Source organism: Mesoplodon densirostris, chromosome 12 (genome assembly GCF_025265405.1).
Source record: "Mesoplodon densirostris isolate mMesDen1 chromosome 12, mMesDen1 primary haplotype, whole genome shotgun sequence".
Lineage (NCBI taxonomy): Eukaryota > Metazoa > Chordata > Mammalia > Artiodactyla > Ziphiidae > Mesoplodon > Mesoplodon densirostris.
In genome coordinates, this window is record NC_082672.1 from 20775589 (window position 1) to 20793183 (window position 17595).

The 17595-nt window shown below is 39.6% G+C and overlaps 1 protein-coding gene across 5 annotated transcripts in view; it reads right to left on the minus strand.

Annotated features, from left to right (window-relative positions):
• UTRN (utrophin) overlaps positions 1-17595 on the minus strand; it is a 533820-nt gene that overhangs the window by 73779 nt on the left and 442446 nt on the right. For all 5 annotated transcript variants that reach the window (XM_060114636.1, XM_060114635.1, XM_060114639.1 and 2 more), the window contains 2 exons: positions 10069-10130; positions 8337-8411 (listed from right to left, as the gene is read on the minus strand). In XM_060114636.1, the coding sequence (XP_059970619.1) occupies positions 8337-8411; positions 10069-10130 (137 nt within the window). The remainder of the gene's footprint in view (positions 1-8336; positions 8412-10068; positions 10131-17595) is intronic.

A 17595-nucleotide genomic window follows, 5' to 3' on the forward strand; every position in this document is an offset into this window, starting at 1 on the left:
GTGTGTCACATTTAGGTACCTTTAAAGACTGACTACATTTAAGTCACAGAAAATTATGATTTTCTCTTTTCAGAGGGAGACAAATGACAGCTCAGTCATGCAGCAAATGAAACAAATAGCAGAATCACTTTCTACCAACTTTCAGGCTTTTCTTTAAGCCAACAATGAGGCAAAGGGGGTTGAATGGAATTGGATCATCATTCTCCTGTTCTGCAAAAACACACACCATTTAGCATCCGACCTTGGGCCTCTATGACTCTCCTCCTCTCTGTTTGACTGTCCTTTCTTAGCACCCCCTGGACAGCTCAGAAATGTCAGGGGCACTCAAGGTCTCATGTCTGCCCTTTCCCTCTACAAGCCTGATGCTCTCATTCACTTTCATTGCTACAGTTATTACTTCTCTCTGGATGACTCCAGGTTCTGTTTTCTCATCCTGATCTCCTGCTTGAATACCTGATCCACATTCCCACTGCTTTGTTCCCAACCAGAGCTATATTATCATCTTCCAGGAATCTCCACCTTAATATGTCCAAATAAAGGTCTTGCTTTTTTGTTATGCAGAAATCCAGTAATGCTGTTACTACACAGACCATGAGTCTGCAAATCCCCAGATATCCTATCACTCTCCTTCTTGCACACTCTGCAATCTATCAAGTACCAAATCCTCCCAATTATTAGCTCTCCTCCCTCCTTACAAATCCATGCCCTCCCACCTTAAGAAACAGGAAACATTTCGAGTAAACAACCTGACCCTGCACCTAAAGCAATTAGAGAAAGAAGAACAAAAAACCCCCAAAGTTAGCAGAAGGAAAGAAATCATAAAGATCAGATCAGAAATAAATGAAAAAGAAATGAAGGAAACGATAGCAAAGATCAACCAAACTAAAAGCTGGTTCTTTGAGAAGATAAACAAAATTGACAAACCATTAGCCAGACTCATCAAGAAAAGAAGGGAGAAGACTCAAATCAATAGAATTAGAAATGAAAAAGGAGAAGTAACAACTGACACTGCAGAAATACAAAAGATCATGAGAGATTACTATAAGCAACTCTATGCCAATAAAATGGACAACCTGGAAGAAATGGACAAATTCTTAGAAATGCACAACCTGCCAAGACTGACTCAGGAAGAAATAGAAAATATGAATAGACCAATCACAAGCACTGAAGTTGAAACTGTGATTAAAAATCTTCCATCAAACAAAAGCCCAGGACCAGATGGCTTCACAGGCGAATTCTATCAAACATTTAGAGAACAGCTAACACCCATCCTTCTCAAACTCTTCCAAACAATATCAGAGGAAGGAACACTCCCAAACTCATTCTACGAGGCCACCATCACCTTGATATCAAAACCAGGCAAGGATGTCACAAAGAAAGAAAACTACAGGCCAATATCACTGATGAACATAGATGCAAAAATCCTCAACAAAATACTAGCAAACAGAATCCAACAGCACATTAAAAGGATCAAGTGGGGTTTATTCCAGGAATGCAAGGATTCTTCAATATACGCATATCAATCAATATGATACACCATATTAACAAGTTGAAGGAGAAAAACCATATGATCATCTCAATAGATGCAGAGAAAGCTTTCAACAAAATTCAACACCCATTTATGATAAAAACCCTGCAGAAAGTAGGCATAGAGGGAACTTTCCTCAACATAATAAAGGCCATATATGACAAACCCACAGCCAACATGGTCCTCAATGGTGAAAAACTGAAACCATTTCCACTAAGATCAGGAACAAGACAAGGCTGCCCACTCTCACCACTCTTATTCAACCTAGTTTTGGAAGTTTTAGCCACAGCAATCAGAGAAGAAAAGGAAATAAAAGGAATCCAAATGGGAAAAGAAGAAGTAAAGCTGTCACTGTTTGCAGATGACATGATACTATACATAGAGAATCCTAAAGATGCTACCGAAAAACTACTAGAGCTAATCAATGAATTTGGTAAAGTAGCAGGATACAAAATTAATGTACAGAAATCTCTGGCATTCCTGTACACTAATGATGAAAAATCTGAAAATGAAATTAAGAAAACACTCCCATTTACCATTGCAACGAAAAGAATAAAATATCTAGGAATAAACCTACCTAAGGAGACAAAAGACCTGTATGCAGAAAATTATAAGACACTGATGAAAGAAATTAAAGATGATACAAATAGATGGAGAGATGTACCATGTTCTTGGACTGGAAGAATCAATATTGTGAAAATGACTCTACTACCCAAAGCAATCTACAGATTCAATGCAATCCCTATCAAACTACCACTGGCATTTTTCACAGAACTAGAACAAAAAATTTCAAAATTTGTTTGGAAACACAAAAGACCCCGAATAGCCAAAGCAATCTTGAGAACGAAAAACGGAGTTGGAGGAATCAGGCTCCCTGACTTCAGACTATACTACAAAGCTACAGTAATCAAGACAGTGTGGTACTGGCACAAAAACAGAAAGATAGATCAGTGGATCAGGATAGAAAGCCCAGAGATAAACCCACGCACATATGAACAACTTAGCTTTGATAAAGGAGGCAGGAATGTACAGTGGAGAAAGGACAGCCTCTTCAATAAGTGGTGCTGGGAAAACTGGACAGGGACATGTAAAAGTTTGAGATTAGATCATTCCCTAACACCATACACAAAAATAAGCTCAAAATGGATTAAAGACTAAAATGTAAGGCCAGAATCTATCAAACTCTTAGAGGAAAACATAGGCAGAACACTCTATGACATAAATCACAGCAAGATCCTTTTGGATCCACCTCCTAGAGAAATGGAAATAAAAACAAAGATAAACAAATGGGACCTAATGAAACTTCAAAGCTTTTGCACAGCAAAGGAAACCATAAACAAGACCAAAAGACAACCCTCAGAATGGGAGAAAATATTTGCAAATGAAGCAACTGACAAAGGATTAATCTCCAAAATTTATAAACAGCTCATGCAGCTCAATAGCAAAAAAACAAACCACCCAATCCAAAAATGGGCAGAAGACCTAAATAGACATTTCTCCACAGAAGATATACAGACTGCCAACAAACACATGAAAGGATGCTCAACATCTTTACTCATTAGAGAAATGCAAATCAAAACTACAATGAGATATCATCTCACACCAGTCAGAATGGCCATCATCAAAAAATCTAGAAACAATAAATGCTGGAGAGGGTGTGGAGAAAAGGGAACACTCTTGCACTGCTGGTGGGAATGTGAATTGGTACAGCCACTATGGAGAACAGTATGGAGGTCCCTTAAAAAAGTAAAAATAGACCTACCATATGACCCAGCAATCCCACTACTAGGCATATACCCTGAGAAAACCATAATTCAAAAAGCGGCATGTACCAAAATGTTCATTGCAGCTCTATTCACAATAGCCTGGAGCTGGAAACAACCTAAGTGTCCATCATCGGATGAATGGATAAAAAAGATGTGGCACATATATACAATGGAATATTACTCAGCCATAAAAAGAAACAAAACTGAGCTATTTCTAATGAGGTGGATAGACCTAGAGTCTGTCATACAGAGTGAAGTAAGTCAGAAAGAGAAAGACAAATACCGTATGCTAACACATATATACGGAATTAAAAAAAAAATGTCATGAAGAACCTAGGGGTAAAACGGGAATAAAGACACAGACCTACTTGAGAATGGACTTGAGGATATGGGGAGGGGGAAGGCCAAGCTGTGACAAAGCGAAAGAGAGGCATGGACATATATACACTACCAAATGTAACGTAGATAGATAGTGGGAAGCAGCCACAGAGCACAGGGAGATCAGCTCGGTGCTTTGTGACCGCCTGGAGGGGTGGGATGGGGAGGGTGGGAGGGAGGGAGATGCATGAGGGAAGGGATGTGGGAACATGGGAACAGATGTATATGTATGACTGATTCAGTTTGTTATAAAGCAGAAAGTAATAAAAAAAAATATCCATGCCCTCATCTCCCCTCCTATGCTCAGCCTCCATCACCTTTCACCTGAACTCTTTACTTGTCCTCTCTTCCCTTGGTCCTTTGATCTTAGATATTGTCTAACGCCTACATCCACGACTGGCTGTATGTCCTAACTTACACAAAACAGAAAACTGTTCTATAGCACCCCAATCTGTAAAGAAAATATCCAAACATTAAACACAATATTGTGAGAGCTTGAGGAACAAATAACTAAGGGAATCAGAGAAGATTTTGTTAAAAATGACCTTGAAACTGGACCTAAACTGATTTTAAGGACATTTCAGAATAATGGACAAACTAGCTCATAAGCTACTCCATTTAGACACCATTATTACATGATGTTCCCTGAACTCCATCCAAGTCTTTGATTCTTATGAATATAACTCCCTTCCTTCTTACCCTTGATTACAGCCGTGTGCCTAAATCCTATGTGGCTTTTAGATCCTGGCTGATATACTTCCTACTCAAGGAAGCTTTGCCTTACACTTCACAATGAAGGGAATCTCTGTCAGTATTTCCCTTTGGCTTTCTTTTGCTGCCTAGCACATAAAGTTTTAAAATCAAAACACAAAAGAATATGTATAATACATATGTGTGGTCTAAAGAAAAATAATAGAACAAGCTCCCATTAATTCATTACACAGCTATAGAAATAGGCTATCACTGTATGTTGGAAGCTCGTTGGAAAAATCTCCTTAATTACATCCCCTCACAATCACAGGGAGAACCACTAATCATTGAATTTCACTTTTTTTTTTTTTTTTTTGCAGTACACGGGCCTCTCACCATCGTGGCCTCTCCCGCTGTGGAGCACAGGCTCCGGACATGCAGGCTCAGCGGCCATGGCTCACGGGCCCAGCCGCTCCGTGGCATGTGGGATCCTCCCGGACCAGGGCACAAACACGTGTCCCCTGCATTGGCAGGTGGACTCTCAACCACTGCGCCACCAGGGAAGCCCTGTATTTCACTTTTAATTTCTGAAAGTATATATGTGTCCCTAAATAACAGAGCACTTAGTTCTGCCTGGTTTTGAACTATATAAATAAATGGAATCAAACTGTACAAATTTCTTCTGCTACTTGATTTTTTTATGCAACTTTATAATTCTAAGATTCAACCATGTTGATGATGATTACTAGTTTATTTATTTTTGCTGCTGTATATCATATTTATGAATATGCCAAAATGAAACAAATGTTACTATTAATAAGTGCTGCTATAAATCCTATACATATTTCCTGGAGTACTCCGATAATTTTCAAACTCAAAGCATTCACCCATGGGGACTTCCCTGGTGGCGCAGTTGTTAAGAATCCTCCTGCCAATGCAGGGGACATGGGTTCGATCCCTGGTCCAGAAGGATCCCACATGCTGCAGGGCAACTAAGCCCGTGCGCCACAACTACTAAGCCTGTGCTCTAAAGGCCGCAAGCCTTAACTACTGAGCCTGCATGCCACAACTACTGAAGCCCGTGCGCCTAGAGCCCGTGCTCCACAAAAATGAGAAGCCACCGCAATGAGAAGCCTGTGCACTGCAACAAAGAGTAGCCCCCGCTTGCTGCAACTAGAGAGAGCCCGCGCGTAGCAACGAAGACCCAACGCAGCCAAAAAATAAATAAATACATAAATAAATTTATAAAAAAAATCATTCACTTGTGTCCTAGGAGACTGCTCTGTGCCAGAGATTGTATGAGGCCTGAAGTGGAGAAGAAAGCAGACTCACCCCTCACATAAAAGGTTAGTTCATTTGGAGAGACAGACGGTAGGTAAGTAAATACATAGAGTAGCAAATATTATGACAAGTGCCACATAAGGAAAGAAACGGAACCTATGACATGGAAAATCAGGAGTGACCTAGTTTGGAGCAGAGTAGCCAAGAAAGACTCACTAGAGACGGGTGGGTTAAACTAGGACCTAAAAAGGAAAAGAACGCACCAGCCACAAAGAGCTAAGACAGGAGCTCTTCAGGCAAGAGGAACAAAATACAGAGGTCACCATTTCAATGTCCACTAGAACTGTGAGAGCCCGCTGTGGGCTGTGGTGAACGAGGCGAATGGAGAGACCGGCCAAGGCAAAGGCCGTTCTGTGCTGAGGGCAGCAGGATCTGTTGTAAGCAGGGGGGTTGTGTCCACGTGTAACGTGCTATCTCCGAATTTACGTTCCTTGAGCGTGGGAACCAAGTCTTTTTATATTGTTTTATCTCTTGCACAGTCTTGGAGCCCGATAAATGAATGAACAATGACAGTAACAACAGTGTGCCCTCTTTGTTAGGACACTGTGCTGGGTGGAGATTGACATGAAATGAGAGGTAACCGTTGACCTAAGGCAGGTGTCAACACAGATGGGGCAATCCTCCTCACGTTATCTGTCACACAAAGCCACGCGAGAGGGGCTGATGGGAGCAAAAGTCATTACAGGCCACCATAAAGTTCTGGAAAAACTGGAGGCAGGTGGGATTAGCTTGTAAATGTTTCCAAAAGAAGTAAATTTTTAACAGAATTTGGGAGGACCAAAGGGTTACAGACGATTGCAGAGGAAGAAGGGTCAGGGCATTTCGAGTAAACAGAAAGGATGGCAGAGGAAGAAGCAGATTAATCATAAACAGGTAGCTGGGTCAGCCGGGTCAGTGATGCCAAGGCCCCGCTAGAAGGCAGCGGGGAAAGTGGCAGCCAGGTGGCCCTAAGGATATCACCTCGAACGTTTACAATCGAACCCAACCCAGCATGTTTCTAAGTGTGCGTTACTAAATGTCGTTTAGTTTAGAGGTGGGAGACATCTCTCTTCTGCTTCTCTCTCGTTTGGAGGGATGAGCTGACGGATGGAGTTTTTTCTTTAGGACTCAAAAGAACCCACAGAAGAAAACACCAAATGCGTTAATATGTTTATCTGCCCAGAAGTATTACTAAAAACTGGGCCCATGTTCACAGTGATACAAAGCAGTCTCCCATCAATGGAGATTTTGGGGCTGAGTCATTTGTCCTCATTTTATAGCTCATCAGGCCTGAGAAGCCCTTCCAGGTCTGTCAGCTGGATTCTGGACATGCAGCTGAGCCTCTTTCAAAACTGCTGTCACCCTGGCCCGACTGAGCTCACTGATATCCCTTCTGAGTGCTCCTAATTCACTTCCTATTCCCTTATGGGTCAACATACAGATCACTAGCCAGAGTGTGCTGGCTTTATATTTTGAGACTGGTTATCCTTCCATACTTGCTGTGACCACTACAACCTGCCAATGATCTTTGGGGCTCCAAGGATTACGGGCTTCCAGGCCATCTCAGCCTCTCGTCCATCGCCTAATCTGGAGGTGTTTTTCAGCCCTTCAGACAGCTCTTCCACACGTAGCCTGTTTTTCTTATTCTAAAGCTTTGCGTTACCATATTTTCTCGGAATGATTCTACGCATCTCTTTCCTCAGCTCGCCTCATGTAACCAGCTTAAAATGTATTTCTAATTTCTACTGACTTACAGAGCAGGTTTTTAACCTTAATATATTATTTTTCTAAGGGTATTCTGCAAAGCTTCACTGAACAGCCTAGACATACAACTGTTAACAAAAGGCAGCAAACAAGACTATTCGGAATTATTCAAATTATGCTGTTGTAAACGTATAGGCAAATGTTACTTTCCATATTAACTAACTGACAAAGCCTAAATGTTCTCTGAGTAGACTCAATCATTAAAACTGCAACCACAAATAGAATCCAGACAGCTTAAATCTATACTCTATTACAAGCATTCATATATATACTTAAATTTAGGTTGTGGGGAAAGGAATCATCCTTTAGTAAAACTATCACAGACTATCACTCTGAACATACTCTCTACAGGTTAAAGTTCATGTTGATAACATTAAATGTCTCAAGACATGTTTAAATGAACACAGAGCCCTTTATCTAATATTCTAGGTACCAGTTCAAATTTGGATCAGGAATGCCATTTTCCAGTGTTTCTTTATTATATGATTGCACTGAATCAAACTGTTTGGAATCCTACACTTCCAAATGAATCCAAAGTACTAAAAAGGCAATGATCTACTACTTTGATTCCTTGATTTAATCCTTATAAATTGGGTGGCAGCATAATTTTTGAAAAAGCTTTTAATGTGACTCCTGTATTTTGGTTAATTTCATTCTCCAACTGAGAATGGCATATGTTCACTGGTTTTACTACTGCACGCATGCTGATGGGGCGAATAATAAAGCATTCACAGAAACACAGCCAACTCCTTGAGTGAGGTACACTGAAAATCAGATTAACTCCACAAACACATCACCCTCTTCATTTATCTTTGTCTTAAAAAAAAAAAAAACGAACAAAAAAGGCAATCCAAATAACAGAGTGATTAACTTTGGCAGAATAAACTCACAACATAGTGCTTTTTGTAGTCTTCGGATTTTGATGGCTGTACGGTAGGCAGAGAAACGTACATTATTCAGGTCAGCTGAAATGGAAAACGGGACACATTCAAAAGCATGCTTATGATTTAACTTACATTGAACGGCAAGAATATATTTGTTTACTTCAGTGATGGAAACGTATTATGTCTGTTCACATGAAAAGGTCTATTCCTAAAGTCTACAACATTTAAGAAAATAATTAAACGTTCATTAGCACCATGGTGAGATACTTTCCAAAGCAGTGCTACACGGATTTCAAGAAAGCATTTTCAAAAAGGAAACGGAGGGAAATGAGGAAAAGGAAACACAGCCTGTTGACTTTCCATGGCCTAATAAATACATCTGAGGGCCCTGCCTTCTCTACTGCTAAGAGGGATCCTCCTCCAGGGCATTTTCCCCAAGGACAATCAGTTTTCTGTCAACTAGGCTGTCCATCTCATTACTCACAAAGCTAGTCTTATTTCTATGCTCCTTCTGTCCTGATCTATTTGCTTCCTCTGCCCTTTTATCAATCTGGGTAAAATTATACTATAATCAATACTCATATCTTTAGAAACAATAGATTAACTCCAGTTCATAATATTGTATTGTATTTTTAAAAGTTGCTAAAAGAGTAGATCTTAAAAGTTCTCATCACAAGAAAAAAATTATGTAACTATGTTTGATGATGGATGTTAATTAGACTTAACTGTGGTGATCATTTCACATATATACAAATAGCGAATAATTACGTTGTACACCTGAAACTAATATAATGTTATATGTCAATTTTATCCTAATTTTTAAAAAATCTTAAAGATTTAGCATCAAGTTGAGAAAGAAAAGACACTGGAATTTCTTTCTTTGTCTCCTTAAAGACAGAGTATCCATATGAGAGACTAGAAGAGTTAGAAGAAAACTCAGAAATCATCAACATTGGCCTCTTCGTTTTACCAACTAAACAATCCAGTGGCTTCTCTCTTGCTTGATCAACCTTTGCAGCTGTCCTCACCTACCCAAACAGAAGTTCACACAGAAGCCTGATATTTAAAGAGATAAAAAGGAGTGCCCCCTCCTTGCTGAAACGGGAGTGGGCATGAGAGCTTTGGGGTGCCACTCTCCCTCTCCAGCAGCACCTTAGCTCCCCGCAAAAGAAAACTCTTTCAAAGCCACTGGAATGACCTAAGGGAAGCAGCTAAATAATCAGTTCAAAGTCACATTCTACTAGAAATCTACAAGGTCATAATTCTCATCTCATGTGTTTTCATGCATTTTTATATTAAAATGAATTTAGCTTTTAATGACAGCTTAGACAAAATGAAACTAGGCAAGCTAATTTAATAGTATTTACTAAATAAAAAGTGAGTGAAAAGCAAATTTAAATCAGTGGATTAGAGGCTGCTGTACTCTAATTGTTTTTGTTTTCACTCAAAGCTGAAGTTTAAGATGACTCAATATGAGAGAGGTAAAACAAATTACACTCCTTTTAAAATCAACCTTCTTTGGCTCATACCATTTCAAACCCTGCATTCTCTTAAGAAGAAAGGTAAACTCTGTTTATTGCATTGACCTTAGAAATTCAACTGCTTTCACATGCCCATGACATGATCCTTTAAACATAACATGCCATGTAAGGAAAGATGGTGACTACTGTCCATTTAAGAATATACAACTCTCAGTTGTTCAGGTTAATTCATTACTATTAACTAAAATAACACTCACCAAGAGATTGAAAGAGTTCAGTCATTTTAGGATGATCCCAAGATGTTGTCTGTGTCTGATGACTGGAAAAAAATAGTAATATATTTAAATAAAAGAATGTATAAAATAATAACTGTCACACAGAAAATATGCAAATAGGATTTTTTTTAATTCAAATGTTTAAGAATACATGCAAAATTATCCCCCGATGGATCACTCAGAAACCTGATGCCCAGTTATTACTTAATATATGAAACAATAGATTTTTATTTGAGGATTATGTCATGAAACTATACATGAAATAATTTGCTTTATCTATTTCAAAAAACAACTATTTACAACTAAATTACAATTACAACTAAAGATTAAAACCTAGATATAAAATGTGACTGTCATGGACCCTGGAGCCTCAGCCTTGATGTAGCCAGATCAGTGTAGGCTCCAGAATAATTCTACTCACGTTCGGTAGATATAGATTCTCATTCAGAATAAATCCTCTGAGAGCAGAAGTGCTCTGAAGAGTTGCTAAACTTTAGAAGTCCTAATCAGATTTCCAAAGAACAGAGAAATAGTTTAACTGTGAATAACATCTCCACCTCACAATCTACTGAGTCTTCCCCCTCTTTAACCTTGAGTCTTTCTTTCTTCAGTGTAAATGTGCCCTTTTTCCCCGTGGAGACTCACTCAGAAACCTAGAGTTGGTACAAAGCTTATCTGAAGCGAGTCAACAAATGCAGAAAGAAGCCTTGTCAGAGCTTCCTTTATCTGACTTAAAAGTAGCATCTTCTTGAAATGAGGCTACCATAAAAATCCTCTCAGGAGAGTTTCAGGGATATGAAGAAGACAGAAAAACCACTAGCACCTGCACAAACAAACATTATCACAAACTTTCTTATCTCATGTTTGTTCTCCTAAAGAAACCTACTGGTTCTTCTCATAGGAGCCTTTTCTCCCCAATTCCTTTCCCCTACTAAATTGAATATATAAGCCCCAAATTCCAACCTCCTTTTTGAGTTACTCATCACTGTATGCAGATTGCATCCATAAATAAACTCTTTTCTCTTGCTAATTTGCCTTTTGTCAGTTTAATTCAGAAGTCACCAGAAATTGAACCTAAGAGGGTAGAGAAAAAAAATTCTTTCTCCTCCCTGATATGCTCTTCGTGAGTATCTGGATTCTCCACTCCCCTTATATATGTGTTTCTCTTTTGTCATTTTAACTTCACACTCCTCTCTCAGGTCTCAGACTCCCCTGGTTAACCAGTATTTTTTTTTTTTTTTTTGTGGTAAGCGGGCCTCTCACTGCCGTAGCCTCTTCCGTTGCGGAGCACAGGCTCTGGACGCGGAGGCTCAGCGGCCATGGCTCACGGGCCTAGCCGCTCCGTGGCACGTGGGATCTTCCCGGACCGGAGCACGAACCCGTGTCCCCTGCATTGGCAGGCGGACTCTCAATCACTGCGCCACCAGGGAAGCCCAACCAGTATTTTTTATAGGTATTGGAACAGTTTTCTTCATGATCCTTATTCTTCACTTTAGAAGCAAGTTTTTATACTTTCTCTTTTTCTGTAAATTCCAAAACTAATTAGAAGTTTTGGGGAATAAGGTAAGGGTAATAATACAGATCAATGTAGTGCTTACATTAGGTTCCTTCTTTGTGTGTGTGTGTGTGTGTGTGTGTGTGTGTGTGTGTGAGAGAGAGAGAGCAGCTCTTCAGTGGGTCAGTGGCCTTATTTACAAATAGTTTACTGTCCATTATCTAGGTCAGAATAGAGTAATAACATTTAATAGTACTCCAAAGACTTCTTGGATGACACTCAGTTTTTATAAAACTGTTTAGTAAGCTAAGTGAAATTGCACAGTACACAAGAGACAGTGATATTAAAATATTCATACAATCAAATTTCAGGGAAATTAATGTTTAAAACCTTTGGAATATATCAAGAAGTGGGGCATGTAACTGCGAAAAGAACATAATCGATGTTATTGTACACAGGTAACAGAACCCCCAAACAACTCATAATTTGCTTTGAAAAATACTTCAAGTTTAGATTTGAAGAATCTAAACTTTAGGTATGTAAAATGTCCTGGAAATTCCAAAATCTCAAACAAAATAACATATGTTCAATGTGAAGGTCTGTCTCTGCAAGAGTTGGAAAGTTGTCTGATTCCTCTACCGGGTTCCTGACAGCAATGCGAAGGCAAATATTTCCAAATATTTTGCTACCGAACACCAACCAAATCATCATTCTACCCTTTGACTATCTAAATTGCTCCCAAAACCACAGAGAAAGCACCAAAGCTGTGTGCCCTGATATTTTTACTGTTCATAGTGTGGCCCAAAGCTTGACAGAAATGCAGAATCTCAGACCCCTAACTGTATGGAACCAGAATCTTCATCTCATCAAAATCTCAAGTGATTCATATGCACATTCAAGTTTGAGAAGTACTGACCTAAAAGGCTCCTAATATATGAATGAAAGTACAAAATAAAAATAGAAAAGACATCTCCAAATTTTGCTAATAAAACAACCTCTTCCCTACTATTTATAAAAATTAAAGAAGAAAAAAAAAGAATTAAAGAAGGATTTGCTGAAAATACAGTATAATTGAAAGAAATTCATCACAGGCTCCCAGTTTTAAGAGAGCCTACCAGTATTCACTTGATCTCTTGTCTCTCCTCTGGAGTAATTTCAATCCCCATGGCAACACTACTGCTCAGAGATAGACATCCCATCGTGAAGGACCAAACCAGGCTCAAGGACCAAACCAAGGCTCCAGAACCAAACTAAAACTATGAGTAATGCACAGCCAATCTTTATACTGAAACAACAAATATAAGTACACTTTCTCTAGAATCACAAGTGTTGTGCTTTGGCAAACAACCTCTATGGTACCACAAGGGACAAACACCACCAAGCAGTCAGACAGAGGACTGAGAATTCAATGAGAACACCCGCTTGCTAATGGCTCTTTTTAGTGAAACCAGCACTAAGAGCTGAGGGAACACACACACATTTGGCAAACAGATGGAAGGAGGGAAACGGCACCTCCCTTTGTGAATTCAATGCCAGTTGATTCATTAGGCAGAACTGCCAACGCTGAAAATAAACACAGCCTCTTGTTACAAAAGTACAACTGCAGCTTACCAAACAGCAGTTTAAAAAAAAAAAAGTAGTTGATGCAGTTGGCTGTTGGATTTTCTTTCTGTTTTTTAAGTTGGGGGAGGGTTTTAAAGCAAAATCCACACTCAATCCAAAGGCTCAAAGTATTTGAACAGCTGCAGATTGGTCAGCTCATCCTGCCAAAACGCTCCCAGTCCTCCCAGAGGAGGCAACCAAAACAGAATAAAAGAAGCATTTTTCCCCCAAAATAACAACAGTTTAGGTTCTGGCCAATCTCAAATATGAAAGAGGAGTAGCATTCAATATTGTACAGCTTGATAAACAATAAAATAAAGTTGCAATTTTGTTCCTAAAGATCCTCTTTGAAAGAGGGAACAGACACAGGAATCTGTCCAAGAATAAAACGAAAAATTAAAAAATCTAACCAAGCATCAATTAGGAGTTGAGTCCAAATCATATGAGGAAAACAACAGAGAGAATATGTAACATATAACTAACTAGGGTGCCCAGCCAGACCAGTTTTGCTTGCGTGAGGAAAAATGGTGACACCTTTGATGTGGGCCAGAAGTTAGTGAGTGATACACCTGTGTAGCTGAGATTACCTTTGGGCTATTTTCAACTCTGCAAAATGAAGAAAACTGATAGTAATGCAAATGGTATTTTGTCCACAAAAATGCAAATTGTGTCCAGTCAAATGCAATTGATTATTGTCCTGATGGATACTGGCCAATCTGTCAGCTTTGCATCCATCCTTAATTCATTTTAGCATCCTTAACTTGACTATGAAGACTAGTACTTAGTATTCTCCTTGGAACCTGTTATAACTTCTTACCCATTCCCTTATTAATTAGTGAGTTGAACTGAAATCTTTGACATATGCTCTTTTTATATTTGTACAAGTCAAGATTTTACCTAGTTTAAATTTTATTAAAATTTTTAAAATTTTTATTTTTAATTGAGATACAATTGGCATATAACATTGTGTAAGTGTAAGGCGTACAACATGTTGGTTTGATATATTTGTATATTGCAATATGATCACCACTGCAGCATTAGCTAACACCCCTATCACATCACATAATCATCATTTCCTTTTTTGTGGTAAGAACATTTAAGGTCTAGTCTCTTAGCAACTTTGAAGTTTATCATACAGCATTGGTGTCTATAAATCATTGTGCTGTGCATTAGATCTCCATTACCTAATTTTTAAAATTATCCTTCAACACCTGGGACAGTTCTGGTTTATACCTGCTGTCACATATAATTATTATTATTATTTTTTTTTTTTTTTGCGGTATGCGGGCCTCTCACTGTTGTGGCCTCCCCCGTTGCGGAGCACAGGCTCCGGACGCGCAGGCTCCGGATGCGCAGGCTCAGCGGCCATGGCTCACGGGCCCAGCCGCTCCGCGGCATATGGGATCCTCCCAGACCGGGGCACGAACCTGTATCCCCTGCATCGGCAGGCGGACTCTCAACCACTTGCGCCACCAGGGAGGCCCACATATAATTATTAAAGTGCCCCTGTACTCTTAAGTGTCCCAGTTGGGATAACACATGACCCTAGAGTTTATGGACTTTGAGGAAATATTAAACCAGTAAGGTTAATAAGTAGCATATGCTTCTACCTATTATTATTCATAATGTATTCTCACAAGCCACAGAAAGTTAAACACAAATAAGATTGTACACCAATGAATAGAACACAAAGAATGTCGTGTCACAACACTGCCCAGTATATAAGACAATGAACCAACAGCAATTTACATGTAACGTTGATAAGATACTAATGTCTGGGCAAAGACTGCTCTGGGGAAGGTACTTTTATGTTTTTTTTTTTTTTAACCCCACATTTGTTTATTTATTTATTTTTGGCTGTGGTGGGTCTTCGTTTCTGTGCGAGGGCTTTCTCTAGTTGTGGCAAGCGGGGGCCACTCTCTTCATCGCGGTGCGCGGGCCTCTCACTGTCGCGGCCTCTCTTGTTGCGGAGCACAGGCTCCAGACGCACAGGCTCAGCAGTTGTGGCTCACGGGCCTAGTTGCTCCGCGGCATGTGGGATCCTCCCAGACCAGGGCTCGAACCCGTGTCCCCTGCATTAGCAGGCAGACTCTCAACCACTGCGCCACCAGGGAAGCCCGGGAAGGTACTTTTAAAACGCATTTGTTCTCATTAGAGTGGTCTCATTTTTTCCATTAAAAGATGTTGAGATGGGATCCTGGTTATCCAAAAACTGACACTTTACCAAACACACTTACTTGTTACTTATCTCTCCAATTTTATGTTTGAAACTGGATTTTGTGGGTTTTGCCATTTATCATTCCATTCTAATTTTTTTTGAAATTTATTTATTATTATTATTTATTTATCTTTGGCTGTTTTGGGTCTTTGTTACTGTGCGCAGGCTTTCTTCAGTAGTTGTGGCACATGGGCTCAGTAGTTGTGGCTTGTGGGCTCTAGAGCACAGGCTCAGTAGTTGTGGCACATGGGCTTCATTGCTCCGCGGCATGTGGGATCTTCCCAGGCCAGGGCTCGAACCCGTGTCCCTTGCATTGGCAGGCAGATTCTTAACCACTGTGCCACCAGGGAAGCCCCTCCATTCCAATTTTAAAGGTGTATAAATCAAAAAAAATTGTAGGTGAGTGAGTTAATTAAAAATACAAGTGTGAGAAAAAGGATACGTATAATGCTCTGGATAAGACAATCACAGAAAGAGAAATATTTCTTCTTTGCTGTACCTAGTGAACGAGGACACACTAGGTGAGGATGTATAACATTAATTACAGTAATAGTCTATTATTTGAGTGCTCAATTTGTACCAGGTACTCTTCTAAACTCTTTCTATGTGTAACCTCAAATCCAAACAATAATTCTGAGTTTGGTGCCAATATTATCCCCACGTTACAAATGAAGAAAACTAGGACAAACTTAGATAACCTGCTCAAGGTCACAGTTAGTAAATAGTGGAAATGGAATCTGAACACAGATGGTCTGATTTAAAGCCTGAGTCCTTAATATGGAAGTGTACTTGCACGATTGTGGTTTTAAAGTATTTCTGATGAATCTGTCTAAATTTGAGTCTGAGGTCCATCATTATAATCATTACAAACAACCTCATCTCTCTTGCTTCTCTCACTCCTGGCAAAACCCAAGCATGGATCAGCTCAATTACTTGCCTTCTCTGGACGGGAGCAGCTGTGCATGAATACAGCTGGAGAAAATCACTCAACAGACAGACTGATTTTACTTTAAGTATTTGACTTCAAACCTCAAATGTCCAAGTGCTGGCAAATGAACTACATTCCCTAATAAATGTGCCTCCAGAGACCAAAACAACAATTTACTACAGCCATTTCTTTCTGCAAACCTAAGTATGTTTCCCAGCCTGCCTAAGTATCATTTAACTGGATCTCACACTTCATTGTAAAAACTAAAAACCATCAGACTAGAATTCCTTCATCTTCCCACCACTAAATCAATAAACTTCCCTCCATCTGCCAGATTGTCTTTTTCCCCTTTTTAAAATGAGGAGTGATCCCCTCTCCTATCAAAGGTTCTTCCCAAAGACTTCGAAACAACTCTTGTGCAGTTAATCCACTAGTCTCAATAAGACTGGTCTCAGAATGTAAATGTTGAAGGGTCTGCCATCCTTAATCTCTCTCTCTCTCTCTCTCTCTCTCTCCCCACCCCCCGACAACAACACACCCCCTATCTTGCATCTATATTTCCTACTAGCTAGCACCCCTTTTCTCGTCTTTACAGACAAAATTCTCAAATGAAGAGTCCACATCCTCATGTCTCATTCAGGACTCAACCCAATTCTATCTGATTTCTAACCTCACTCCTCCACCCAAACTGGTCCTGTCAAAATTATCAGTAAACTCCATGTTGTCAAGTGGAATGCCTGCTTTTCTGTCTTCAGCTCGCTAGACCTCTCCTCACAAGTGGGGGGAAATAAGGAAGAGACAATAAACTTCACAAGTAAGTTACACAGTATAGTGGAAGCTGAGAGGTGCTGTGTAAAAAATAGAATCTCCAGAATGAAGTTCACACAGGCGAAATGTAGGCTCTTTGAACACCTTCTTTACATATACTCATACAAGTTATATATAGGAATCAAGCAGGGCTCTCAAGTAATCAAATTTGCATTCAGGTGACTAAAGCATAAAGACTGAAAACACATTCTGGCAACCTGATGTGATGTCATTTATCTGAGTAATATCTTTTTCAAGACCTAAGAGGTAACATTTTGGAATTTTTAATCCCCTCAACCTTGGTTTCATCATGCATGAATATATGAAGAATATGGAATACTCCTATCAGTAATATTGATTCTTTCTCTGTGTGTGTGCTTGTGTGTTTGTGTGTGCTTGTGTGTGTGACTAGGGTTGAGGGGCCTCTGGGGAGGGGACGGGGTAGCACATGAGGATGCT